This window comes from Portunus trituberculatus, chromosome 24, assembly GCF_017591435.1.
Source record: "Portunus trituberculatus isolate SZX2019 chromosome 24, ASM1759143v1, whole genome shotgun sequence".
Taxonomy (NCBI): Eukaryota; Metazoa; Arthropoda; class Malacostraca; order Decapoda; family Portunidae; genus Portunus; species Portunus trituberculatus.
The window spans coordinates 13,229,677-13,257,435 of NC_059278.1; the positions used below are offsets into that span (position 1 = coordinate 13,229,677).

At 37.2% G+C, this 27,759-nt stretch overlaps 1 protein-coding gene across 3 annotated transcripts in view; it reads left to right on the forward strand.

The window, feature by feature from the left end:
• The window catches only part of LOC123508373 (N-lysine methyltransferase SMYD2-like), a 50,803-nt gene that overhangs the window by 13,244 nt on the left and 9,800 nt on the right, over positions 1 to 27,759 (forward strand). For all 3 annotated transcript variants that reach the window (XM_045262051.1, XM_045262052.1, XM_045262050.1), the window contains 7 exons: positions 10,888 to 10,957; positions 11,077 to 11,204; positions 11,538 to 11,714; positions 11,843 to 11,984; positions 12,154 to 12,522; positions 25,005 to 25,167; positions 25,341 to 25,590. In XM_045262051.1, the coding sequence (XP_045117986.1) occupies positions 10,888 to 10,957; positions 11,077 to 11,204; positions 11,538 to 11,714; positions 11,843 to 11,984; positions 12,154 to 12,522; positions 25,005 to 25,167; positions 25,341 to 25,590 (1,299 nt within the window). The remainder of the gene's footprint in view (positions 1 to 10,887; positions 10,958 to 11,076; positions 11,205 to 11,537; positions 11,715 to 11,842; positions 11,985 to 12,153; positions 12,523 to 25,004; positions 25,168 to 25,340; positions 25,591 to 27,759) is intronic.

Consider the following 27,759-nt stretch of genomic DNA (forward strand, 5'->3'; position numbering starts at 1 on the left):
TAAGGACGGTAGTTAAAGATATGAAGTCCAAGTGGAGAGCAGTAGAAAGCGGAGTGCCACAGGGGTCAGTATTGGCACCAATACTTTTCCTCATTTATATTAACGACATGCCAGAAGGAGTGAACAGCTACATAAATTTGTTTATGGATGATATGAAACTGTGCAGAGTTATAAAGCAAAAGGAGGATTGTGAAATACTGCAAGAAGACCTAAATAAGATCTGGGAATGGAGTAAGAAATGGAAAATGGAATTCAATGTGAACAAAAGCCATGTCATGGAAATGGGAAAGAGTGAAAGACGACCTGTGGGAATCTATAAGATGGGAGATGGTGTAGAACTGGAGAAAGTCAAAAAGGAAAAGGACTTAGGAGTGACGATGGAAGAAAACAATCAACCAGTAAGCCATATTGATAGAATTTTAGAGAAACATATAATTTGCTGAGGAATATTGGAGTAGCATTTCACTACATGGACAAAGAAATGATGAAGAAATTGATAAATACTATAATAAGACCTAGATTGGAATATGCAGGAGTAGTGTGGACCCCTCATAAAAAGAAACACATAAGAAAATTGGAGAGGCTACAAAAAATGGCTACAAGAATGGTCCCAGAACTTGAAGGGATGACATATGAGGAGAGACTAAAGGCTATGGATCTACCAATCTTGGAACAAAGAAGGGAGAGAGGAGACCTGATACAAGTCTATAAATTGATCAACGGAATGGACCAAGTGGATAATGAGAAACTGATCTTGAGAGAAGAATATGACATCCGAAGCACAAGATCGCATAGTAAAAAGCTGAGAAAGGGAAGATGTCTGAGAGATATTAAAACAGTTTAGATGAAGAAGTAGTGTCTGCAAAGAGTGTGCACACTTTTAAAGTAAGATTGGATAAGTGTAGATATGGAGACGGGGCCACACGAGCATAAAGCCCAGGCCCTGTAAAACTACAACTAGGTAAATACACTCATGCCTGGTCTCAGGCCTATCCGAAGATCGGAAATAATGAGCTCTGAGCTCGTTCCGTAGGGTAACGTCTGGCTGTCTTGTCAGAGACTGCAGCAGATCAAACAGTGAATTACACAAGACAGGAGTCAGGGAATATGTCTCAAAATATAGACCTAAAGAAGAAGGAAAGAAAGATTGGTTTAATGAAAGGTGTGCTAGGGCAAAGGAGAAAAGAGATGGAGCATGGAAAAGGTGGAGAAGAAACAGAAATCCAGAAAATAAGGAAAATTTCAAAACAACAAGAAATGAATATGCTAAGGTGAGAAAGGAAGAAGAAAGATACTATGAAAAGGACATTGTCGAAAAATGTAAGGAACAACTGAAATTATTCTACAGATTCATAAATGGAAAAATAAGGCAAAAAGAAACAATAGAAAGGTTAAAAGGAGAGAACGGGGTGGTGAAAGACCCATAAAGTATAGCAGAACTGTTAAATAGTAAATTTCAGGAGGTCTTTACTAAGGAATCCAAATTTGAAAGACCACAGGGTAATAGAGAGACTGTCCATATGAAAGAGATTAAAGTAACCAAGCTTGAAATAAAAGAGTTGATGACAGAATTAGATGAGGAGAAGGCAATAGGACTGGATGAAGTCTCAGGCAAAATATTAAAAGAATGTAGAGAAGAACTAGCAAGTCTATATACATCATCATAAAATGCTCAATAGAAAATGGAACAGTACCAGTAGAATGGAAAAGAGCTGATGTGGTTCCCATATATAAGAGTGGAAGGAAGGAAGAACCTTTAAGTTACAGACCGGTATCACTATTTAGTGTAATATGCAAGATCTGTGAAAGAGTAATAAAGAAACAATGGATTGAGTTTCTTGAAGACAACAAATTATTATCAAATAGCCAATTTGGTTTTAGAAAAGGTCGGTCGTGTGTAACAAATTTATTGAGTTTTTACTCTAGAATAGTTGATAAGAGAGAGAGAGATGGATTGACTGTATTTATTTATATTTAAAAAAGGTGTTTGATAAAGTGCCACATGAAAGATTACTATGGAAGTTAGAGGAGAAGGGTGGCTTAAAAAGAAGCACACTGAGATGGATGGAAAATTACTTGAGGGGGAGAGAAATAAGGACGGTAGTTAAAGATATGAAGTCCAAGTGGAGAGCAGTAGACAGCGGAGTGTCACAGGAGTCAGTATTGACGCCAATACTTTTTCTTATATATATATATATATATAAACGACATGCCAGAGGGAGTGAACAGCTACATAAATTTGTTTGTGGATGATGTGAAACTGTGCAGAGTCATAAAACAAAAAGAGGATTGTGAAATACTGCAGGAAGACTTAAACAAGATCTGGAAATGGAGTAAAACATGGGAGATGGAATTCAATATGGACAAAAGCCATGTCATGAAAATGGGAAAAAGTGAAAGATGACTAGTGGGAATCTATAAGATGGGAGATGGAGTAGAACTAGAAAAACTAAAAAAGGAAAAGGACTTGGGAGTGACGATGGAAGAAAACAATCAACCGGTAAACCATATTGATAGAATTTTCAGAGAGACATATAATTTGCTAAGGAATATTGGATTAGCATTTCACTATATGGACAAAGAAATGATGAAGAAATTGATAAGTACTAAAATAAGACTTAGATTGGAATATGCAGGAGTCGTGTGGACCCCACATAAAAAGAAACACATAAGGAAATTGGAGAGACTACAAAAAATGGCTACAAGAATGGTTCCAGAATTTGAAGGGATGACATATGAGGAGAGACTAAAGGCTATGGATCTACCAACCCTGGAACAAAGAAGGGAGAGAGGAGATCTGATACAAGTTTATAAATTGATTAACGGGATGGATCAAGTGGATAACGAGAAACTAATCCTGAGAGAATAGTATGACATTAGAAGCACAAGATCGCATAGTAAGAAACTGAGGAAGGGAAGACGTCTGAGAGATGTTAAAAAATATAGTTTCCCGCAAAGATATGTTGAGACTTGGAACAGTTTGAGTGAGAAAGTGGTGTCAGGAAAGTGTGTGCATAGGTTTAAAGAAAAATTGGGTAAGTGTAGATATGGAGACGGGGCCACATGAGTGTAAAGCCCAGGCCCTGTAAAACTACAACTAGGTAAATACACACACACACACACACACACACACACACACACACACACACACACACACACACACACACACACACACACACACACACACACACACACACACACACACACCGGGGACATCGATTCATTGTGTTGTGAGGCACGGCGAGGCCGTAAGTGCTGACAGAGTTACTGCTAAGTAATTTGTGCCTGAATTTAAGAAATTTGTGGATAAGGAGCGCTTAAGCCCACAACAGATCTTTAATTGTGATGAAACTGGCCTGCTTTGGAAAAAAAAAAACTACCAAACATGATCTATATAGCTAACAAAGGAAGAGAAGTGTTTGCCAGGACAAGCCTATGAGAGACAGGCTAACCCTGCTTCTATGCGTTAGTGCTAGCGGCGACTGCAAAATTAAACTGCTGCTTTTTTCTAAACTAAACAAATGACCTGATTTATAGGTATCAATAGTCAAACTTTTTAATACTCGAATGCCCATTTGGAATAAATTAAGTTTGAATATTGTGTCACCACTGTATATAAATGGTAAGATAAGGAAGCAATAAAAAAAGTAGTTAAAGGAGGGAAGACATACCAAACAGCAAAGCAAATGAGTGAAATAATGAATGAGAGTTTTAAAATTGCTTTCACTGAAGAACAGGAGTTTACAGAACCAAATAGGACATTGCATTGTCAAGGCTTGCAGAAAATCATAGAGCACAAACAAGAAATTGGAAGACTACTAGAAAATTTGGATGTCAGAAAAGCGATGGGGCCAGATGGTGTGTCAGGCTGGGCACTAAAGGAGTGTAAAGATCAATTGATATTACCAATTTGGGAAATGGTTACAAGCTTATAAAGGAAGGGATAGTACCACTGGAATGGAAGAGAGCTAACATAATCCCAATAGTCAAAGGAGGAAAGTCAACTGAGCCATTAAATTAAAGACTGATGTCACTTACAAGTGTTGTGGGGAAGATATGTGAAATTGTTATAAAAAAAAAATGGGTTAAATATCTGGAAGAAAAATTCAGTTATATCAAACAGACAATTTGGTTTCAGGACAGGAAGATCATGTGTCAAATTTACAAATTTTTTCTACTCAAAAGTAATAGAAGGACTGGAGAGCCGAGATGGATGGGTGGACACTGTGTACCTAGACATAAAGATGGCTTTTGATAAAGTCCCTCTCAGCAGGCCACTTTGGAAGTTAGAGAACATAGGAGGACTGAGAGGACTAATGTTAGATTGGATAAGGGATTACTTGAAGGACAGAGAGATGAGAACTGTGATCAGAGATACATACTCATCCTGGAGTAAAGTAACAAGAAGAGTGCCACAAGGGTCAGTGTTAGCCCATATTATGTTCCAGGCATATGTAAACGACATACAGAATTAAGTGATCAGTTATATTAATTTGTTTGCTGATGATGCAAAATTACTAAGAGTAATCAAGACCCAAGAAGACTGTTTGCTGCTGTAGGAAGATATAGACAAAATTTATGAATGGAGTAAGAAGTGAAAGTTAGAGAATTCAATGCCAAGAAATATCACATAATGGAATTAGGAAAGAGTAAGAGAAGACTGGTATGGAACTATTTGATGGGAGAGGAACAGATAATGAAGACTAAAGAGGAAAAGGATCTGGGAGTGGTTATACAAGAAACTCTGAGCCCTGAAAAACACATAAGTAAGATATTTGGATCAACATATAAAATGTTGACTAATATTAGGATGGCATTTCAGTATTTGGACAAAGATATGATGAAAAAAGTTATTACGAGTATGATACGTTCAAGGTTGGAATATGCAGCAGTGATGTGGTTGCCGAGCTTAAAAAAAATATAAGAAGATTAGAACAGATCCAGAGGATAGCTACAAAGATGGTGCCAGAACTAAAGGACCTAACATATGAAGAAAGGCTGAAGGAAATGGACTGCTTACCTTACAAGATAGAAGAGAAAGAAGAGACCCAATAACATTGTATAAAATAGTTAATGGCATTGAAAAGATAGACAAGGAAGACCTGGTGCTGGCAACAGAAGAAGCTGGAAGGACAAGAGGTCATGCAAAGATCAGGAAGAGGCACTGTGTGAAGTATATTGGAAAATAGTTTTCCACATAGATTGGTGGAAAAATGGTATGCATTGAATGATGTTGTTACGGCACAATGTGCGTAGCTTTAAAGAAAAATTAGATAAGTGAAGACATGGAGACAGGACACTATGAGCCCCACTCAAACCCTGTGCAATACAACTTGTTAATTACAACTGAGTAAACACACACACACACACACACACACACACACATTGTTTTTCATTGTTTTAATGTCTCCACCTCCCTGTACATTTTCAGTGTAAACTTTTTGTTGCACTGCCAAATTTATAAACCGTATATTATTATTATTATTATTATTTTTACACACACACACACACACACACACACACACACACACACACACACACACACACACACACACACACACACACACACACACACACACACACACACACACACACACACACATTTTTATGTTACATACGTTCATTGCTTATAATTTGTTAGATGAGAGCTGTGTGTAAATTTGCATCATTACTTGTAACATGTTCAACAGCATGACCTTGACTCAGCTGCGTGGCTGGCAACTGCAAGTGATGCCTCTTTGGTGACAGCAACATAAGTAGGTAGATTCTTGGTGAACCTACGCTGAGTTCAGCCTCTAGGTTAATGTGACATTAATATATTGTATATACTAATAACTAATGAAATGAATTGCCTGAGAAATTTGTGTGATGTAAGAATGGATGGTGAAAGTAATGAAGATGTGCATTACAGTTCCTGATGTGTTCTCTAGGGTGTTTTGGCCACATGGAAAGAATGGCAAGTGGAATGACTAAGAGGGTTGTCCTGGGAGTTAGGGTACATACCTACTTTGAGATTTAATAGTTCAAGTAATTCTAAGTCGAAAATACTCGATACACACACACGTTGTTTTGCTTTATATTTTTTTGAGAAAATAACATTTGAAGTTGTGTGTAGTGGGAATTCTTCCCTAGGGTAGACCTTCATCACTCACCCCTCCCTCTTCCTTGACTCATCTCATACTCGAGTGGTGCTGGGCAGCATCAAATTCAGTATATTGATTTTTTTGTGTACAATATATGTAGTCAAAGCTTTAAAGAAAACAGGTATCAAATAAAAAAATTTATGTCAGTGAAGAAAATGTATATGTTTTTAAACATACATGGCAATTCACCTCTTTCATGACGGCCCGGTGTCCCTGCTACTGTAAATATCCTTTAAGATAGTAAGATATTTTTCTGATTGATGTGAAATTGTGTTTTGTAGTACAGTAAGGCCCCGCACTTAGCGAATTAATTAGTCTGGCAAAACTACCACCAAATGCGAATTTTGCCAAGCACGAGTTCTTTATACCATATAAATTGCCTAGAAAATGCCTCAGTCAGTCTTTGGTCATTGCCAAAGTCCTTCTTTTGACCCTAAAAATACCATCTTTCGAGCTGAAATAAAATCTTTTGCCTTCACATATTAGAACACATGCACAAAACAGACCAATAAGAATAAATAAAGCTAATAAGACATGATATAAAGGCTGTAACTCCCATTTTTCCACCCATTTCCCTTACCCACTTTCGTCCTTGCCACCACCACCATTGTCCTTACCCCAGTTGGTACCACCTGTTGCGCTGGTAGAGGTCATGTTGACGGTAAATCGCCAGAATTCATTCCCACTCTAGCAGAACAGAGGGTAGCACAAACAAAATGGCTGAAGGAGACTCACACTGTGTTCTGATAGGTTTAGAGAGAGGTCTGACGTCATGGGGAGCCACATGGTTCGCCGTGCCGCTGCCAGGGGACCGCCAAGTTTGAATTCAAATCGCCAAGCATGCATTTGGTGGTCCATGGCCACCCTACTGCCAAAAATGAATTTCGCCAAGCTGAGATTCGCCAAATGCGGGGTTTTCTGTACTAGATAACCACTGTATTGCTATGTTACCTGTACATTTTTTTCACATACAAAAAAAATTTTTAGTTGTTTATTTGCTTAGGCTGTGTACATTTAAAAAAACATAATTTAATGCTGCCTGGCACCACCTGAGTATGTAGGGAGCCAAACAGGAGGGAGGGGTGGATGGAGGAGGCCCACCAAAGGGTGAAGTTCCCACTATATTCAAGTTCAATGTTAATATTTTGTAAAATAAAGCAAAATACACATGTGTCAATATGTGACTGAGCCTTTCTAGTCGGAACATGTTCACACATCGACTGGGAAGTATCGGCTGGTTGGCAGGAAGTGAATGTAAGGAAACAGCTACCAAACAAGATATCTTCCTCTGGTGATGATGATGATTGCGATCAAATTAAATCATCACGAATATTCAATCCTCACCAACAACACCCTGCATAGAGGGAAGCAGTCATCAGAGCAGTCATCATGCTTGTATTACTTGTAATACCCCAAAATTAATGTTAATTTTAGGAAAACACAAACACTGGTGTAGAGACAAGCTGGCAGAGTGAACACAACTGAAAAACTAGTGAGGAATGAGTTTTGATGAGTGGCCGCTGCGGCATGGGTGGCGCTGTGATCGATCGCAGTGCATTTGTTTACATTCTGGTGAGCAGTTAATAATCAGATGAATGAGCTCTGACATCGGAAGACAAGTGAGTGGATGAAGTGGATGATGACTGGATAATAAAAAAAATCCGATAACGAACCATTGAATAGCGAGTGAAACCTGTATACCTCTAGTCAAACCTACGTAATGACCACCATGCATAATGAGTGATTCACACAGCGAGTAATATTAAAAAGAAAATTTTTCACTTGCTTAACAGGTAATGTTTTGCTTAATGAGGAACATTCCATAATTCTTATGCCAGATGTCAGACGTGAAGGCTCCTTTTTTCCTATCCAACCACAAGTATGGTTTACTCACTCTACGAAGTCCATTTAGGATGGGGCAGATAACGTTATTTACCTCTAGCCATTCTGCCAAATCAATCTTCATATGTGTGTCTGTTTCTTATTTCCCATCCACTTGTTATTTGAAAGTGATATTTTATGTATTCTGTATATAGTAAGGAAAGCCACATAGTACAGTGAGTGTTGATATTTAGGGTTAAAACAGCAATTTTTTTTATATAGATCCAGTGATATGTGGCAGAGGTTTTTTTCAATGCTGCTATGTTGTGGTGATGGTGGTAATGGCAGTCATTGTGTCCCCTTGGGTCATGTCAGATAATGCACAGTGATGCGTGAGACATAACTGCAGGGGAAATTTTTTTTCTGTCATTTCTAATCAACATCACAGAATATTCTAATGAGAAAGATGATTATTTAACAATAGAGAGGATTAAGCCTACATGGAACACCTGTAAAAAGATGCACCTAGACTTTAACCTCTTTTAACCTCATAGGTGTGGAAAAAACTTGAAAATTAATAATAAGTAAATACTACATAAATTATATAGATATATAAGAGAGAGAGAGAAACAGGAAGATTATGGATAGGTAGGTAGGAAAACAATTTTAATCTGATAATTGGTGGTCAAACTGGCAGTGCCGCACTCATGGGAGTTCCAGAATCTGGCACACCTAGAATGGACTTCATTGGCTGAATATACTATAGCCACTCATCTTTTACTTACCCACTTAAAACCCCCAATTCCCACCCAGTCTCTCACTTCCAAAGTTGTGAAGGAGACAGGGAAAGCATACTTAAAAAACTATGTATTTTGACAAATTTCATAGAACTAAAGAGTCTTAGAATTATTCATAATAGTATAAAATCATGTTTTTATGCAGGAAATTTGAATATTTTACAAGTATAAAAGTAGGAGGGAATATATAACTCAAAAATGCAAAGTTTTTAATGAAAATATCATAAAAGAAAAGTGTCTTAGAGTTTTCCAAAATTATTAAAAACATGTCTTGGCATGAAATGTTTTGTGGATGCAATTTTGGGTATTTCTTTTAAACATTAGATTCGTCATTATATTTTACTTTGATTCCCCGGGGAAAAATAGTTTAACTTAACAGGTGTTTTGCATTACAAGTAAGATTCAGGAATGAATTATGTTTGTTCAGCGAGGTTCCATAGTTTATATATAGTAATTATTGATGGATACGAAAGGAAAATTCATGTGAAATTGGATGATGGAATGCCAGAATATGAGATAATGGGAGTATTGTAGTATATAAGGAGGGAATTAAAGAACAAAAATAAATAGAACTTTTTTGTAACCATTACATTGGAGGATGCTGAACAAATTTCATATAAAGAGATACACCAGTTTTTAAACAGCATGGAGGAAAGATTTTATCCTGAAAGCTACTGGGTACTCTGCTTAGAAACAGATGAAAATATAATAGTTTTCAGTTTTTAATTTTCCAATTGAGAAGCAGAAATTAGAGTATACTTAAGAACAGGTAAGTAATGGTAATTCATTGCCAGTCTGTGGTAAATGGATAGAAGCAAGGCAAGATCAGAGAATTGGATAAAAGTTGAAATGTGGTACTTGTTTTTGTCATGGCATTTTTTAAGCTTCTGCAGATTTATTTATTTATTTTTTCTTGCTTCCTAATAATATGATAATACCATTAATAATTACAGTCTTCTTAATTTGTTTGATATATTCTTTGTGATTTTACTTAATCCATTTATGTTCTATAGGATTTACTTTTATCATTTTATCATCATTGATTGGTGTGAAGGTTTGAAGAAACAATCATATAAGTTTTAGAATCAGGAGAATCCATATCATGCATTTATTTGGAAAAATTAGGAAGTTTATAAACAAACCTTTAGGAAAATATGTAACTTAACTTAGGTTTTATTGATTAGGTTAACACAAGTTGACAGACATTTATGCAGTGTTGGTATCACATGGCAGGGTGTGTTGTAAGAGGAGTGTTGCACTAAGGCTATGTGAAGGCTGGTAGTTAGGCAAAGTGTGTATGTTCATTTAAGGTGAAAACTTGTCACCAGCCACTGGTATTTATTAGTGACATGATCAACTATTTACAAGCATATACTTGTATGTGGTTCACATTCTGTCCTCTCTCTGTAGGAATTTTTAATATTATATTATTGGATTATGTCTGTGGAGCAGAAGTAAGTGAAATTACAGTTATTATATGTAGTAGCTAACTGAAATTCCAATCTCATTGTTCCACATGATAGTTAATTTCTCTCTCACACAACTTGTTATATTTGTCTCCTTAAATGCATTCATATCTCATATTTTTATTGAATTATATTCATGCTCCTCTATTTTTTTGTCAAGTTCTTTAGAGCTCTATATATTTGCATAGTAGTGCATATAAGTAATGTTTTTTTTTTTTTTTTTTTTTTTTTTTTTTTATATATAGCATATATCTTTATGTATCTTTTATTATTTTTCACATTGATTTAGCCATTGTGTGTTTGCATTTGTTATATTTGTGTAAGAATGGCATCAGTGCTTAAGAGAGATGTTTTTTGTTCATACATTACTTAATTGCTATTGATGCAGTATAACTAAATTCTACTAAAATCAGTGTTGTTTTTTTGTTTTAGTGATTTTCCCTTGTAAAGAGAGAGTATTAATTATTCTCTATTATGTTTAATTTAATTATGCAGTTAAAAACTTGCTGCAAGATAATTTAGCAAAATGATTTTTAATGTAGTTTTATTATTAGCTAAACATCTTCACATTTGATTCTAACCGCTCAGAACTTTCCCTTAGCAGTAGTGTAATTAGTTTCACCAGCTGCAATAGGACATCATTACCTGTTCCTTTTCCAGAATGCAGAAGAGAATGTGGCAGAGGAAATATCCCCAAACTATTCACGTAAATTCAAGGACTTGATGAACCGTGAGTGATGATTCATAGCTGTTTTTTCTGGAGTTTGTCAGATTTGTTAAACAACATAGATTTTGCTATACTGTACTATAATGATGTATTATAAGTTAAATATTGATTTTCTTCTGCAGACTACTCTGACATTAAGAAGGATAGCAAGAGACATGATCATTTTGAATCTCTGGTGCATGTGTTACAGTCCTATTTGGTTGGAGTGTCCTTGCCCAATGAGGCTGAGCTACAAGGAATATTTGGCAGGGTAAGTTGGAGAGTGATGCAGAGAACAATATAGGCAAGGAGGAGATGGGATGAAAGATAATTTAAAAATGTAATGTTTGATATAGAAAAATTGTGAATTAAGGTGATTGTAGGAATTTCATTTTAACAAGATTGTTTCTTGAGAATTAAAAGGTTAATGGAAAGTCATCAGTTAAAGATCAATATTTTTTTTTATTTACTAGTCATCCAATTCAGTTATATAGTTAACATTTTCTCATCAAATTCATGTTTTGTTTTATTAGTTGTAGTTTTTCAAATATTCAATTGTGTATTGCTCAGTTTTCCACATTATTTGTATTTTCTCATTCTGCAGATTTGTGTGAACAGCTTCAGCATCACTGACCCAGACCAGAATTCTATTGGCACAGGGGTGTACCTGGCAGGCTCCATATTTGATCATTCATGTGAACCTAATGCTTATGTGACATTTGACGGCAAGAGGTTGATCTGCCGTGCCCTAGTGGATTTCCCGACCCTTGACTGGACTAAGGTGTGTGTGTGTGTGTGTGTGTGTGTGTGTGTGTGTGTGTGTTATTTTCTTATTATGCAAAACAAGGTTATTTGTGTGGACAAATTAGGTCCAGCTTTTCATACTGGGTATGTTTTTGTTCTACTCAGCTTCGCATCAGCTATATAGACATCCTGAACTCAAGAGAGGAGCGTCAGGATGACCTGCTGCGCCGCTATTACTTCTTATGTGACTGTGTAAGATGCAGCCGCCCAGAATGGCCAGAAGAACAAGTGGGACCTGTGCGATGCAGTAAGTACATAATTTCTCAGCTGTCATTTTTCTCTTTATTTTTTCAGCTCCACCTATAATTTCCTCAATAATGTCACTGAAAAATTATTTTACTGATGTAGTGTTCATAGATGTAGATATTGAAAGAAAATGTGATTGATTGAGAATTTGTAAATATTTCTGTCAACAGGTAATCCAAACTGCTTAGAAACTATTTTCATCTCTGAGGCTTTAGAACATCAGGAGCTTGAAGAGGATTCTGATAGTAAGAGTGTTTTTGTGAAAGATGATGTCAAAGGAAAAATGGACAACACCTTTCAGAATGCCTATTTAAATAATACTGGGAAAGTTCCCTTTGCTGAAGACTGCAGCTGGAATACTTATGAAGAAAAGAATTTTAATACAAACCACAAGGAATTACTGGAAGAAGGAAAGAGTATGGCAATTATATGTTTCAAGTGTGGAACATCTAACCCGATGACGCCTGAACGAATCTCTATGTACCGCAGTGTTGCCAGTTACTGCAAAGAGCAGCTGGAACTCTGTAAAGATCACTACTGTATCCTTTAGTAGCATACAGGCACTAGCTTAGCTTTTATCCAACACACACACACACACACACACACACACACACACACACACACACACACACACACACACACACACACACACACACAGTGCCAGTGGAGTGGAAAAGAGCTGAGGTGGTTCCCATATATAAGAGCGGAAGGAAGGAAGAACCTTTAAATTACAGACCGGTATCACCAACTAGTGTAATATGCAAGATGTGTGAAAAAGTAATAAAGAAGCAATGGATTGAGTTTCTTGAAGACAACAAAATATTATCAAATAGCCAATTTGGTTTTAGAAAAGGTCGGTCATGTGTAACAAATTTATTGAATTTCTACTCTAGAATAGTTGATAAAGTACAAGAGAGAGAGGGATGGGTTGACTGTATTTATTTAGATCTAAAAAAGGCATTTGATAAAGTGCCACATGAAAAATTACTATGGAAGTTAGAGGAGAAGGGTGGCTTAAAAGGAAGCACATTGAGATGGATGAAGAATTACTTAAGGGGGAGAAAAATAAGGACGATAGTTTAAGATATGAAGTCCAAGTGGAGAACAGTAGACAGCGGAGTGCCACAGGGTCAGTATTGGCACCAATACTTTTCTCGTATATATAAATGACATGCCAGAGGGAGTGAACAGCTACATAAATCTGTTTGTGGACGATGCAAAACTGTGCAGAGTCATTAAACAAAAAGAGGATTGTGAAATACTACAGGAAGACTTAAACAAGATCTGGAAATGGAGCAAAAAAATGGGAGATGGAATTCAATGTGGACAAAAGCCATGTCATGGAAATGGGAAAAAGTGAAAGACGACCAGTGGGAATCTATAAGATGGGAGATGGAGTAGAACTAGAAAAAGTAAAAAAGGAAAAGGACTTGGGAGTGACAATGGAAGAAAATAATCAACCGGTAAGCCATATTGATAGAATTTTCAGAGAGACGTGTAATATGCTAAGGGATATTGGAGTAGCATTTCATTATATGGACAAGGAAATGATGAAGAAATTGACAAGTACTAAAATAAGACCTAGATTGAAATATGCAGGAGTTGTGTGGACTCCCTATAAAAAAATAAAAAAAAACACATAAGAAAATTAGAGACTACAAAAAATGGCTACAAGAATGGTTCCAGAATTTAAAGGGATGACATATGAGGAGAGACTAAAGGCTATGGATCTACCAACCTTGGAGCAGAGAAGAGAGAGAGGGGATCTGATACAAGTTTATAAATTGATTAATGGAATGGATGAAGTGGATAATGAGAAACTGATCCTGAGAGAAGAATATGACTTTAGAAGCACAAGATCGCATAGTAAGAAACTAAGGAAGGGACGATGTCTGAGAGATGTTAAAAAATTTAGTTTCCGCAAAGATGTGTTGAGACTTGGAACAGTTTGAGTGAGGAAGTGGTGTCAGCAAAGAGTGTACATAGTTTTAAAGAAAAATTGGATAAGCGTAGATATGGAGACGGGACCACACGAGCATAAAGCCCAGGCCCTGTAAAACTACAACTAGGTAAATATAACTAGGTAAATAAATACACACAAACACGCCCGGTAGCTCAGGGGTTAGAGCGCTGGTTTCATGAGCCAGAGGACCGGAATTCGGTTCCCCGGCCGGGTGGAGATATTTGGGTGTGTCTCCTTTCACGTGTAGCACCTGTTCACCTAGCAGTGAGTAGGTACGGGATGTAAATCGAGGAGTTGTGACCTTGTTGTCCCGGTGTGTGGTGTGTGCCTGGTCTCAGGCCTATCCGAAGATCGGAAATAATGAGCTCTGACCTCGTTCCGTAGGGTAACGTCTGGCTGTCTCGTCAGAGACTGCAGCAGATCAAACATTTAAACACACACACGAGACGCGGTCGAGGAAGGACGCAATACCGTCTCTCCCAAGAATCAGCTGATCTTCACTACCTTTGTTTGGGTTTGCAGTGCCCTGGCCGATTAGTGTGGACTCATTTTTTTCATGAATACTGCGTTACAAAATCATGAGTGAGAAAGAGATTCCATCTAAATGCAGGTATGAGACATGGGAAAGAATGAAAGCTGATGATGACTGTGTTGGTGAGGGAGAAAGAGCATTCGAAGGCTTTGATACGGCGCATACGTCACTATTTGATAGAGTGTTGACTATCGAACGTAAATTAGATAAATTGATAAAGGAGAGTATGGGAATGAAAGAGAATGAAGAACAGGATAAAGAGCTCCAGAAATTGAAAGAAAGGATAAAAAGAGTGGAAGAAAATGAAAAGAGGGTAAGAACAGAAAATGAAGAATTAAAAGTTGAAGTAGCTAACTACAAGAAATTGATGGATGGACGACTTGGTAAAGCCGAGAAAGAAAAAGAGAAGCTGAAAGATCTAGTTAACAAAGAAGAGGAAAGAGTACAAGACATGGTTAAAAAAGAAGTACAGGCATGGAGAATCTAAGATAAGAAAGACAAGGAATCATTTCAAGAAGTATTTCAAGAACAGTTAAAAGAAAGAGATGAAAATATGACAAGCAAAATGATAGGAGTCCTCAAGAAAGAAAATTTAGTAAGAGAAATTGTGGAAAAAATAAGTGTAATTTTTTTTGGACTGAAAGAAAAAAATGTTAAATATAGACCAAGAAGGGAAAAGGACGAAATGAAATCAGTAAAAGACCTACTAAAACATCTAAATGACGAGGATAGACAGAACTTAGAAGAGGAAGTAGAAGAAATCCATAGAATGCGACCATATCAAGAAGGAACAGTGAGTCCAATTAAGATATTACTAAAATCACAAGCAGCAGCAGAAGAAGTACTATATAGAAAAACAAAACTCAGAGAAACAGAAGGTTGCAAAGATATATATATATATATATATATATATATATATATATATATATATATATATATATATATATATATATATATATATATATAAATATATATATATATATATATATATATATATATATATATAAAAGAAAATAAAACGAAGAGGAAAGGAAGAGACACAATGAACTGGTGGCAGAAGCAAGAGAAAAAATAATGAAAGGTCAGAGGAGGAGAAGAAGGCATTTTTGGAGAATTATAGGAGACAGGATAAGGAAATGGTATATAAAAGAGAAGAAGAGAAAAAAATGGACAAGTTTAACTAAAATGATAAGAACAAGAGATTAAAATGATGTATACAAACATAGATGGATTTTATCTAGTAAATTAGAATTAAGAGATTACATAAAGAAAGAAAAACCAGATATTGTATGCCTGGTGGAAAAAAAGTTAAATGAGGCAATAAAATAGACATAGATAAAAGGTATAATATATGGAGGAGAGACAGAGTGGGTAACATGATAATGTTAAGGAAGGAGATAGTGATAAACAAAGTGGAATGTGGGGAAGGAAAAGCAGAAGTACTGTATGTTAAGATGCATATTAATAAAAAAGAGTTAACAATCATTGTAACATATGTGCCACCAAAAACAAATTCATGGACCAATCAAGAATATAGAGACATGATAGATGACACAATAAGGAGTCTAACGAGAATCGTTAAAGAAAGGAAAAAAGTTATATTAGTAGGAGATTTCAACTGTAAAGAAGTGGACTGGGAAAATTATGAAAGTGGTATGGGGGAAGAAGCCTGGGGAGAAAGATTCTTGAACCTAATGATAGACAATATGATAGACCAGAGAGTAAAGGAATGCACAAGATTCAGAGGAAACGACGAGACTGCGAGATTCGACCTAGTTTTTACAAGGTATACAAATGAATGATGATATAAGATATAAGTGCCCATTGGGAAAGAGTGACCATGTAATATTAGAAATAGATATAGAAGAGGGAAAGGAAGATAGAAATGATTCATACAAAGGAGACCAATTAAACTACAGAAAGGCTGATATTGAGAATCTCAGGAACTATTTTAAAAACGTAAACTGGAAGGAGATGGAAAACTCAGAGACGATGCAAGAGAAGTATAACTTATTTTTGCAAATATATAAAACAGGAGTCAGGGAATATGTCCCGAAATATAGACCTAAAGAAGAAGGAAAGAAAGATTGGTTTAACGCAAGGTGTGCTAGGGCAAAGGAGAAAAGAGATGGAGCATGGAAAAGGTGGAGGAGAAATAGAAATCCAACAAATAAGGAAAACTTCAAGGCAGCGAGAAATGAATATGCTAAGGTGAAGAAGGAAGAGGAAAAGAACTTTGGAAAGGACATTGTCGAAAAATGTAAGGAGCAACCAAAATTGTTCTATAAATTCATAAATGGAAAAATTAGACAAAGAAAAACAATAGAAAGGTTAAAAGGAGAGAATGGGATGGTGGAAGACCCAAAATGTATGGCAGAACTATTAAATAATAAATTCCAGGAGGTCTTTACTAAGGAATCTAAATTTGAAAGGCCACAGGGTAATAGAGAGACAGTCTATATGAAAGAGATTAAAGTAACCAAGCTTGAAATAAAAGAATTAATGAAGGAACTGGAGAAGACAAGGCAATGGGACCAGATGAAGTCTCAGGCAGAATACTGAAAGAATGTAGGGAAAAACTAGCAAGTCCTATATACAACATCATAAAATGCTCAATAGAAAATGGAACAGTACCAGTAGAATGGAAAAGAGCTGAGGTGGTTCCCATATATAAGAGTGGAAGGAAGGAAGAACCTTTAAATTACAGACCAGTATCACTAACTAGTGTAATATGCAAGATGTGTGAAAGAATAATAAAGAAACAATGGATCGAGTTCCTTGAAGACAACAAATTAATATCAAATAGCCAATTTGGTTTTAGGAAAAGACGGTCTTGTGTAACTAATTTATTGAGTTTCTATTCTAGAATAGTTGATAGAGTACAAGAGAAAGAGAGATGGGTTGACTGTATTTATTTCGATTTAAAAAAAGGCGTTTGACAAAGTGCCACATGCAAGATTACTATGGAAGTTAGAGAAGAAGGGTGGCTTAAAAGGCAGCACATTGAGATGGATAGAAAATTATTTGAGGGGGAGAGAAATAAGGACGGTAGTTAAAGATATGAAGTCCTAGTGGAGAGCAGTAGAATGCGGAGTGCCACAGGGGTCAGTATTGGCACCAATACTTTTCCTCATTTATATTAACGACATGTCAGAAGGAGTGAACAGCTACATAAATCTGTTTGCAGATGATACGAAACTGTGCAGAGTTATACAGCAAAAAGAGGATTGTGAAATACTGTAAGAAAACCTAAATAAGATATGGGAATGGAGCAAAAAGTGGGAAATGGAATTCAATGTGAACAAAAGCCATGTCATGGAAATGGGAAAGAGTGAAAGACGACCAGTGTGAATCTATAAGATGGGAGATGGAGTAGAACTGGAGAAAGTAAAAAAGGAAAAGGACTTAGGAGTGACGATGGAAGAAAACAATCAACCAGTAAGCCATATTGATAGAATTTTTAGAGAAACATATAATTTGCTAAGGAATATTGGAGTAGCATTTCACTACATGGACAAAGAAATGATGAAGAAATTGATAAGTACTATAATAAGACCCAGATTGGAATATGCAGGAGTAGTGTGGACCCCTGATAAAAAGAAACACATAAGGAAATTGGAGAGACTACAAAAAATGGCTACAAGAATGGTTCCAGAATTTGAAGGGATGACATATGAGGAGAGACTAAAGGCTATGGATCTACCAACCCTGGAACAAAGAAGGGAGAGAGGAGACCTGATACAAGTTTTTAAATTGATCAACGGAATGGACGAAGTGGATAATGAGAAACAGATCCTGAGAGAAGAATATGACATCCGAAGCATAAGATCGCATAGTAAAAAGCTGAGAAAAGGAAGATGTCTGAGAGATGTTAAAAATATAGTTTCCAAAAGATGTATTGAGACGTGGAACAGTTTAAATGAAGAAGTAGTGTCTGCAATGAGTGTGCATACTTTTAAAGTAAGATTGGATAAGTGTAGATATGGAGACGGGGCCACACGAGCATAAAGCCCAGGCCCTGTAAAACTACAACTAGGTAAATACAAATAGGTAAATACACACACACACACCCGGTAGCTCAGTGGTTAGAGCGCTGGCTTCACAAGCCAGAGGACCGGGGTTCGATTCCCCGGCTGGGTGGAGATATTTGGGTGTGTCTCCTTTCACGTCTAGCCCCTGTTCACCTGGCAGTGAGTAGGTACGGGATGTAAATCGAGGAGTTGTAACCTTGTTGTCCCGGTGTGTGGTGTGTGCCTGGTCTCAGGCCTATCTGAAGATCGGAAATAATGAGCTCTGAGCTCGTTCCGTAGGGTAACGTCTGGCTGTCTCGTCAGAGACTGCAGCAGATCAAACAGTGAAAAACACACACACACACACAATTGACTGGTCCGTGGTATACCAGGAAAGGGATATGCAATTGAAATACGATAAATTTATGGATTTATATAAATCTGCTGTGAAAAAGTTTGCGTCATATCACAGAAAGAGGACTTTGAATAATAAACAGTGGTTTAATAGAAATTGTGAAGAAGCAAAAAAGAACAAAGAAAAGGCATGGAAGAAACTTAAGAAAAACAGTGATGTATTATCAAGAGAAGTTTACAAAACAGCAAGGAATATATATGTTGAAGTAAGGAGAACAGCACAAAAGGAATATGAACAGAGGGTGGTGGAAAACTGTGATAGTGATCCTAAAATGTTTTACAAATTCATAAATGGAAAACTAAATATAAGGGAGGCAATAGAAAAGGTAAAAAATGGGGAAGAAATATATCAGGATGCTAGAGATATAGCTGAAATTTTGAACGACAACTTCTGCAAAGTGTTTACAAAGGAGGAGCATTTTATAGGAGAAAGGCCTACAGAAATAAAGCAAATGCAGGACATCATGGTTACTAAGGAAGATGTAAGGAAAATTGTAAGCAATTTGGATATTAATAAATCAATGGGGCCTGATGGCATATCTGGGAGGTTGCTAAAAGAATGTAAGGATCAATTGTTGAAACCCATATTTGATATTGTGGAAACTTCCATACGAACAGGAATAGTCCCGAAAGAGTGGAAAAGAGCTGACATTGTGCCTATATATAAGAATGGAAGTAGAATGGAACCGTTAAATTATAGACCAGTATCGTTGACTAGTATATTGTGCAAGGTATGTGAAGAAGTAATTAAAGCTAAGTGGAGTGAGTATCTAGAAAGTGAAAACATTCTGAGTGAAAGGCAGTTTGGTTTCAGAAAAGGAAGATCGTGCGTATCCATCCAATTTATTATGTTTTTATTCAAGAGTGACTTGGCCTAAACCCTCGGAAGGCTTATGGACCTGATGGGGTCCCTCCTATTGTTCTCAAAAACTGTGCTTCTGTGCTTGCACCTTGCCTGGCCAAACTCTTCCAACTTTGTCTATCGACTTGTACCTTTCCTTCCTGCTGGAAGTTCGCCTACATTCAGCCTGTTCCTAAAAAGGGTGACCGTTTTATCCTCAAACTACCGTCCTATAGCTTTAATCTCTTGCTTGTCTAAAGTTTTGAATCTATCCTGAATAGGAAGATTCTCAAACATCTGTCACTTCACAATCTTCTGTCTGATCGCCAGTATGGCTTCCGTCAAGGTTGCTCTACTGGTGATCTTCTGGCTTTCCTTACTGAGTCTTGGTCATCCTCTTTAGAGATTTCGTGAAACTTTTGCTGTTGCGTTAGACATATCAAAAGCTTTTGATAGAGTCTGGCATAAAGCTTTGATTTCAAAACTGCCCTCCTGCGGCTTCTATCCTTCTCTCTGCAACTTTATCTCAAGTTTCCTTTCCGACCACTCTATTGCTGCTGTGGTAGACGGCTACTCTTCTTCTCCTAAACCTATTAATAGTGGTGTTCCTCAGGGTTCTGTCCTGTCACCCACTCTCTTTCTATTATTCATTAATGACCTTCTTAACCAAACTTCTTGCCCTATCCACTCCTACGCTGATGACACCACCCTACATCTTTCCATGTTCTTTCAGAGACGTCCAACCCTTCAGGAAATCAACAGATCACGTGGGGACGCCACGGAACGCCTGACTTCCGATCTTTCAAGATTTTCGATTGGGGCAGAGAAAATCTAGTAGTTTTCAATGCCTCAAAAACTCAATTCCTCCATCTATCAACTCGACACAACCTTCCAGACAACTATCCCCTCTTCAATGACACTCAACTGTGTCCCTCTTCCACAATGAATATCCTCGGTGTGTCCTTTGCTCATAATCTTAACTGGAAACTTCACATCTCATCTCTTGCTAAAACAGTTTCTATGAAATTAGGTGTTCTGAGGCGTCTCCGACAGTTTTTCTCGCCCCTCCAACTGCTTACTCTGTATAAGGGCCTTATCCGTCCCTGTATGGAGTACTCTTCGCATGTTTGGGGGGGTTCTAGTCACACAGCTTTGCTTGATAGGGTGGAATCGAAAGCTCTTTGTCTCATCAACTCCCCTCCTCTGACTAACTGTCTTCAGTCTCTTTCTCTCACCGAAATGTTGCATCCCTTTCTATATTTTATCGCTATTTTCATGGTAACTGTTCTACTGATCTTGCTAATTGCATGCCTCCCCTCCTCCTGCGGCCACGCTGCACAAGACCACCTTCTTCCTCTCATCCCTATTCTGTCCAACTCTCTAATGCAAGAGTTAACCAGTACGCTTAATCATTCACCCCTTTCACTGGTAAACTCTGAAACTCCCTCCCTGCATCTGTATTTCCGAATTCCTACAACTTGTCTTCTTTTAAGAGGGAGGTATCGAGGCATTTGCTCCCCTAATTCTGGCTGACAGTTTTGGCACTTTTTGAACTCTTTGGAGAGCCAGCGCTCAAGTGGGCCTTTTTCTAACTTTCTTTTTTTTTTGCCCCTGGCTGGCCCTCTTCCCTACGTAAAAAAAAGAAAAAAAAAAAAAGAGGTCGTGGAGGAGGCAAGAAATTAAAGAGTGACTTATACTAATATATATGGATTGTTATCAAGCATGTTGGAGGTTAGGGATTATTTGAAAGAGAAAAGGCCAGATGTAATGTGCATCGTTAAAACAAAACTAAGAGAGCAGATCTATGTTAACTTTAAGGAGGAGGGATATAATAGCTGGAGGAGAGACAGGAAGGATTAAGGGGGAGGAGGAGTGCTAATAATGGTTCGTGATTATATATGTGTGGAGGATGTGCAATATGGTGAGGATAAAGTAGAAGTAATGGGATTAAGTGCCTAGATAACTTGACATTAAGAGATAGAAGAATACTTGTATTTGGAGTCTTTAACTGTTTAAAAGTAAACTGGAGAGAGATGGAAGTAATGGACAGTGGAGCGAGGAAGTGTTACAGTTGACTATGGTTAATACAATGGATCAGTGGGTAGAGGGATCAACAAGGTACAGGGGGGGAGAAGAACCATCATTTCTTTACATATTCACAAAGAAACCAGAGCCCTCTCCAATCATACAATACCTTAGTCCAATGGGAAGAAGTGATCATGTTACATTAGAGATGCAAAATCAGGAGGAAGATGGGATAAGTTAGAGATGACTACAGTGGAGAGATTAAATTATGCAAGAGTGGATTTTAAAAAATGAAGGATCTATTTTGCTGATATTGAGTGGAGAAATATTATGTACAGAAGGACAGTACAAGGAAAATATGACATTTTCACAGAAATATAATGGAGTAAAAAAATTTGTACCCGTTTATAGAATTAAGAAAAAAAATACATGCTTGGTACAATGTTAGGTGCATACAAGCTAAAAAGGCAAAAGATAAAGCGTGGAAGACACTCATAAAGCAGAGAAATTACTATAATAAAGGATGCCAGAAATCAATATTTTAGAGTAAGTAAGGAGAGAGAAAGAAGGAAACTTTGAGAAAGATGTGGTGAATAAAAGCAAAGATGAACCCAAACTTTTCCACAAGTATATAAATGGCAAAACAAAGAACAAGGAAACATTATTGAAAAAATAATTAGAGAAGGGATGACACACCAAACAGAGAAGGAAATGTGTGAAATAATGAATGAGAGCTTCAAAACTGTTCATTGCAGAAGATGATTTCACAGATCCTAATAGGACATTGCATTGCCAAGGATTACGGGAAATTGCAGTGCACAAAGAAGATACTGGAAGATTATTGGATAAGTTGGACGTCAGATAAGCAATGGGGCCAGATGGTGTATCAGGCTAGGTGTTAAAAGAATGTAAAGAACAACTATTGGATCCAGTTTGGGAAATAATTTTAAGTTCCACTAGAATGGAAGAGAGCCAACGTAATTCAAATATTTAAAGGAGGAAAGGCAACTGAACTACTAAACTACAGACCAGTGTCACTTAGAAATGTCTTGGCGAAGTTGTGTGAAATAATTATTAAAGAAAAATGGTTTAAATTTCTACAAGAGGAGCAAGTCACATCAAACAGACAATTTGGGTTCAGGACAGGACGGTCATGTGTATCAAACTTATTAAGCTTCTACTCAAGAGTTATTGCAGGACTGGAAAACAAAGATGGATGGCTGGACACAGTATACCTGGATATTAAAAAGGCTTTTGATGAAGTCCCACATGAAAGACTACTTTGCAAACTAGAGAACATTGGAGGACTGCAACGAACTTTGCTAGAATGGACAAGAGATTATTTGAAGGATAGGGAAATGAGAACTGTGATCAGAGAGTGCCACAAGGGTCAGTGTTAGTCTCCATTATGTTTCTAATTTATGTAAACGACATTCACATTGGGGTAAACAGTTATATAAATTTATTTGCTGATGATGCAAAGCTGCTAAGAGTTATCAATACCAAAGAGGACTGTCTGTTGTTGCAAGAAGATATAAACAGGATCTATGAGTGGAGCAGGAAGTGAAAATTGGAGTTCAATGCCAGGAAATGTCACATAATGGAACTAGGAAAGAGTAAAAGAAGACGGGTATGGAACTATTTGATCGGAGAGGAAAAAATAATGAAGACTAAAGAGGAAAAAGATCCAGGAGTGATTATACAGGGAAATCTGAGCTCCGAAAAACACATAAGCAAGATATTTGGATTATCATATAAAATGTTGATATAAGAGTGGCATTTTAACACATGGACTAAGATATGATGAAAAAAATCATCACAAGTATGATACATCCAAGGCTGGAATGTGCAGCAGTAGTATGGTCTCCAAGCTCTAAAAAGGATATAAGAAAATTGGAAAGGATACAGAAGATTGCTATAAAGATGGTGTCAGAATTAAAGGACCTAACATATGAAGAACGACTGAAGGAAATGGGACCGTCAACCATAGAAAAGAACGTCGGGACCTAATAACAATGTACAAGATAGTCAAGGACATTGAAAAGATAGACAAAGAAGACCTGGTGCTGTTGACAGAAGATGGCAGGACAAGAGAACATGAAAAGATCAGGATGAGGCAGTATGTGAAGGATATTGGAAAATACCGTTTTCCACACAGAACGGTGGAAAAGTGTAATGCATTGGATAATGAAGTTGCTATAGCACATAATTTGCATAGCTTTAAGGAAAAATTAGATAAATGGAAACGTGGACACTGGACACTATGAGGCCTGCTCAAACCCTGTACAATACAACTAGGTAAATTTCTCTCTCTCTCTCTCTCAAAATCAGATATAGGAAAGGCATGGAACTACAGAGATCAACCAACTGTTGTTTGCTATGTAGAGAAGCTTGTATATGTTGTCTATCACATTACTCTTAATATGTGGTTACCCTGTCAGCCTTTGGCTCAGTCCATACTAACCTCAGTGAGCTTTTACACCTTTCAGATCTGGCCCAGTGATCTTATGAGCAGGTATCATACCATTACCTTCTCTGCTTTACTAGCCAACAACTTTTTTTCTGCACTTTTCTAATATTATTACATATGATATTTCCACTTGTTCTCAGATATTTCATAATTTTTTTCCATTTTTCTTCTACAGTAAGCCCATGCACTTGGCGAATTAATTAGTCTGGCGAATAACGAGTTCTTTGTATCACATAAATAGCCTAAAAAAATGCCTCAATCATTATTTGGTCATTGCCAAAGTCCCTCTTTTGACCTTCACATATTAGAACACATGCACAAAACAGACTAATGCTTTCCTTGTCTGTACTCCCGTTTTCCACCCATTTCCCTCACCCACTTTCATCCTTGCTGCCACCACCATTGGGTACCACCTGTTGCGCTGGTAGAGGCCATGTTGGTGGTAAATCGCCAGAAATCGTTCCTACGCTAGCAGAACAGAGGTAGCACAAACAAAATGGTTGAAGGGGAACTCTCACACTGCATTCTGATGAGTTTAGAGAGAGGTCTGATGTCACAGGGGAGCTGTGTGGTTTGCCGTGTGGCCACCAGGGGACCGCCAAGTTTGCATTCAAATTACCAACCATGCACTCGGTGGTCCGTGATCACCCTACTGCCAGTGTTTCCTATTTCAGCTCCAAACAGTTGGTTTATGTATAAAAAAAAAACATATTGATCTCAACTTTTTAGTGTTGCAGTACTGCATAATCCTTAACTAGCCTTTAAGACCTAGATCTGTGTGAGAAAGGGCTAGAAAGGGCAACAGGTGTGCTGCATGACAAGAACCTCCTCCTGGTGAAGCTCCGAGATGGTGCATTTGAAGCTTCTGTCTCTCTTGGGCATTGGGAAAAGGCTTCATGTTATGGAATATCTAATATTGAAGGTCTGAGGTGAGTCACTGTTAGTCATTCAGTCAGCTGTTTCCATTGAAAGAATACAGGTGTTGCTATACATGTTTCTCTCTTTGTATTCAAAACTTGTTACAGAAACACTAGTAAGTCCATCAGCAGTAATAGTGATCCCCATATGTCTACTAACTGCTAATAATTTTTTTTATCTACAGACATTATTATGGGAAAAACCATCCCAGCCTTGGTATGGTTCTCCTCAAGTTGGGCAAAATCCTTGTTTATATCAATCGATGCTCTGAGGCAGTTGGTCATCTTTCCCAAGCAGAGAACATTCTGAGGGCAAGCCATGGCTCATCACATCCCCTCTACACACAGCAGTTGTTGCCACTTTTTGCCCAAGCAAGAGAAGAAATGCAGGAAGAGGCTGGAGGAAGGAAGATGAAGAGTATCTGTAGTGGGCCGGTAAGGTGATAGTTGATTGCAGTTACCAGTTCCTTTTAATCTTATTGTTTTCTAAATTATAATAATTTGGAGTAACAAATCAGCATTTTTTAAAAATCACTGAATGTGGTTTAATTGACTCTTACTGATTCTAACTCATTGAATATAGTTTGTATTTACTTCTCTAACTATCAGTAATGATTGCTCAATAATGATAATGCAGTAGAAAAGAATAGGAATCTAATTCAAAATGCAATTGTCTATGGTACTGGGAAGTAAACAACAGATTTGCAAATTCAAGCACAAATTTGATGGCAAAGGTATTAGGATGTGGCCACACAGTCAAACAGTGTCTGTCGGATGGTTACTGTTACCAATTTAAAATGGAAAGCAGAAAGACTTGCTAATGACATTCAATGCAAGACTGCCGTGTTCATAATATCAGAACTTTGGACACTGGGTTGGGTAGAGGTGTGGAAGTGCTTGGCACATGATGAACAAAGTTACTTGTTTACTAGATTTTTAAAGTTTCTTAGTTGGGAAGAGGTCAGGGAGGAGTTTTCTTGGATCAGATTGTCCTGCCAAACCACTCTAGGGAGGTTGGACAGTGTCTGGTACACTCACTGAGGCAGATCCTCTGCAGGCAAGAGAGGAAACACAATCTCACAAAAAAACACATTCTGCTGCCACTAGGGAGAAAAGAGTGCAAAGCAAAGCTAGAGCATGGGGCAGAGGGATACCTAGCTGATGGGCATACAGAAAAAACTCACATAACAAGAGGACATAAGCAGTAGAGGACACATAATTATCATGATGTCTAGGCTCGGTCTATACCCTCAACTGCCCCATGTCGACACTAACACTGACTTAAATATGTTGCTATTTGTTGCCAGTGAACATTAGCTTCAAATATTGTCTACAGATCTTTGCCAGAGTAGAAAGTGTGATATAAAACTTCATCTTGTACCACTATTTGTTGCCCTATCAACTTCCCTCATTTCAATGGTTGTGACGGACTGTGTTATACAATGTGGATGCACACTTTGAGAAGGGAGACATTAGGAGACGGAGAATGTCTCCGCCTGAAAGTTTTAAAGGAAGCAAGGTGTTTCCTCTCCCTGGTTGTTTGGAGGAAGAGGAAAATAAACAAAATCTGCTGTGAATACAGTTAAAAGGCTGTGATATTGTTTTTTCTAGTTGATATTTGTGGAGTATGGAGGGGAGCAGTTATAGATAATAGGATGTGTGTAACACCCTCCCTGAAACTGTAGCTGATTGTTTTTTTTTTTTTTTTTTTGTCACTAATTATATTCCATACTGTCCACCAGTCTTATATCTCACTTTTAGGAATGTGTGGCATTATCAGCTACAGTCTCAGACCATGTGTGTGTGTGAAAGCTTGGCCTTGTGACAGCCTCAACCTCTTTGTCTTTATCTTTTTTATTTTGTCTTTAATAGTCCACACAATTTTATATTAACATTAACATGTAAATTGTTACATTTGAATATTTTTCTATTTGCATTTAAAATTATGCACAAATTATTATTCATGAATTTAGATATATTAATTTTATGTAAAAAAAATAATAAATGAATAAAAAAAAAATAAAATAAAATGCACAAGATGTTTATTTCATGAGAAAGTAAGTTTAATGTTTGGCCAGCTATAAAGCAGAGGCTGCCTTTACCAGGTGCAAAGTGGGAGTGGGGCCTGGATGTTGTTAATTTGTATCTTCTTTTGAACATGAATTTACAATCAGGGCACTGATACCTTTATAGAAAATATATATTAAACAGCAGAGTAAATTTATATGCTTGTTATATAAAGTTCACATGAATCACAATAATATATAGTAAATGTGTTTTACTTTAAACTGAACTATCAAGCTTGGAGTAGCAGCAGCAGGTGGAGTCACTCATTCTAATTTGAAACAATTTGTTCCCTCAAATCTACCAGAATATATATTATGCTTGCTAAATTAAATTAATAAACAAACAGTTACATAGCATCTCATACTTGGTAGTTAACCACAGTCAGGTGATTGCCATACCTGTAATGGTCTCTTTATGAAATCCCAACATCTAAGCTTTCCTCACCCACTTTTGTTATTTAGTAAAAACAAATGATGTTAGGAATTTCTACAGATTTCAGTGTCTAAATTGTACCAGTGAATAATTGTAGTATGGACC